A 2005-nucleotide genomic window follows, 5' to 3' on the forward strand; every position below is an offset into this window, starting at 1 on the left:
ATGATGATGATGATGATGATGATGATGATGATGATGATGATGATGATGATGATGATGATGATGATGATGATGATGATGATGATGATGATGATGATGATGATGATGATGATGATGATGATGAACGAGGGGTGTGTGAGTGCACGGCTGATGGCGGCAATGAACAGGATGAACGTACGTGCACGCACACATACACATACACAGGTACACAGACACACAGGCACACACACCCACACCCACTCACCCACCCACACCCACCCACTCACTCACATACACACATCTTCACAGGTACACAGGCGCGCGTACACCCCCCCCCCCACACACAGAGGCACAGCCGCGCACGTTGATGGCTTTGCTGATGATGGGGCGGGCGCTCTTGAGAGAGATGGAGGGGTCGATGTCGTAACTGCCGGCATAGCGCAGCGGTCGCGTTCGTGATGACGACGACAGTGGAACCTTCAGATGGTGACAGCACATGTACGATGACGCCGTGTGGGGGGGGGATTCGGTGATTGAGACGATGTTGGATGTGGAAACAAGGGTGATGGTTGTGCATATTTGAGACAGCAGTTATGAGAAGGCCGTGTGCACGGGTTAATTGAATGGCGAGAATGGATCAAGGAGGACACGCACCAGCAGTCATGCATGTGTGTGTGCGTGTGTGTGTGTGTGTGTGTGTGTGTGTGTGTGTGGCATTGACACAAGTCCAAAACAAGCAAAGTGACAGGTGACTGTGGGCGGTAGGAATACGCACCACGTATACTGGCGTCTCGTGCGCTGGGGGCTTCTTTGTGTCGGCGGTGGTGCGGCGTACCTGGTCCTCAACTGGTGGCATGAATAACGTCAGGCAATGTCGTGAGGAGGATGGTGGATATGGCGATCACACAAAAACCAAAGGGGGGTGTTCAAGGAGAGAAAGCGAGACAGACAGACACACACGCACATGTGACGTGCTCATGCACACACGCGCACACACACACACACACACACAACATAACACAAAAACAAAGCAACACAACACAACACAACACAACACAACACAGCACACATACCCCACAAACACAAGACGTGTACGTACTTTGCGCTGCGCGGGAGGTGACGGATTCCTGTCTCCGCCCACTCCTTCGTCCGCTCGGGCTGGCCGGTGCTGTTGTTGGCCGCGGTTTCATTGCAGATGCCTTGTCCTCATCGTCCATACGGTGGTCCTTGCGTTCTGTTTTGCCTGCAGGCAAACCACCGCCACGTCCCAGAGCAGAGTCGTCGTCGTCCATGGTCGTGTCGCCACTGACGCGACTGTTGTCTGCGCTGCTGTCCTCCTCAACCAGGGCACGCCCCAAGGTAGGACTCTCCGCACGTGCCAGCCCCGATCGCAACGAGGCGCCTGGGCTGCGCGGCCTGAAGAAGGACAGCGCCTTGAAGCTCGGACTGCCGGGCCTGCGCTTGCTCCGCCTGCTGCCGCCTGCACTCGTTGGGCGATCGGCACCAGGGCTGCGGGAGCGGAAGATGTTGATGGGACTGCGACGGCCAGAGGACGTGCCGGGCCGCGATGAACCGCCGGCTGAACAGGAGGCGGGGTTGGGGTTGAGGTGGTGATAATGATGGTGGTGATGATAGGTGATGTGAGGTGTGATGTGAGTGAGATGTGATTGTGTACGGTGAAAAGAACCATCAAAGCTGTGGTGGTGCAAGTGGCAGGCTTTGCAAGCGAGCCTTCACACGTGCAGACAACAGCAAACGCAGTTGCAGTTACGTGGACTCACTCCACAGGACGGGGTCCTCCGATGATGTCCGCTTTGATGCGGGCGCGGTGTCCGTCGTCACCTCCGGCAGCGGAGAACCGGTCCGCGAGTCATCGTCGTCTTCGTCGTCGTCATCGTCGCCAACAGCGAGACGCGCGGCCGACTGCACACGTGGTGAGAGAAAGAGAGAGAGAGAGTGTGTGTGTGTGAGCGAGAGAGAGAGAGAGAGAGAGAGAGAGAGAGAGAGAGAGAGAGAGAGAGAGAGAGAG

At 56.4% G+C, this 2005-nt stretch overlaps 1 protein-coding gene across 1 annotated transcript in view; it reads right to left on the minus strand.

Moving 5' to 3' along the window:
• Positions 1-2005, minus strand: part of PTSG_09259 (uncharacterized protein) — a 10603-nt gene that overhangs the window by 2071 nt on the left and 6527 nt on the right. The window contains exons 19-22 of the mRNA XM_004989458.1: positions 1758-1899; positions 1076-1555; positions 752-822; positions 340-453 (exon numbers count right to left, since the gene is read on the minus strand). Coding sequence (XP_004989515.1) covers positions 340-453; positions 752-822; positions 1076-1555; positions 1758-1899 — 807 coding nt within the window. The remainder of the gene's footprint in view (positions 1-339; positions 454-751; positions 823-1075; positions 1556-1757; positions 1900-2005) is intronic.

The sequence above is a fragment of the Salpingoeca rosetta genome, assembly GCF_000188695.1.
Source record: "Salpingoeca rosetta unplaced genomic scaffold supercont1.29, whole genome shotgun sequence".
NCBI classification, from domain to species: domain Eukaryota; class Choanoflagellata; order Craspedida; family Salpingoecidae; genus Salpingoeca; species Salpingoeca rosetta.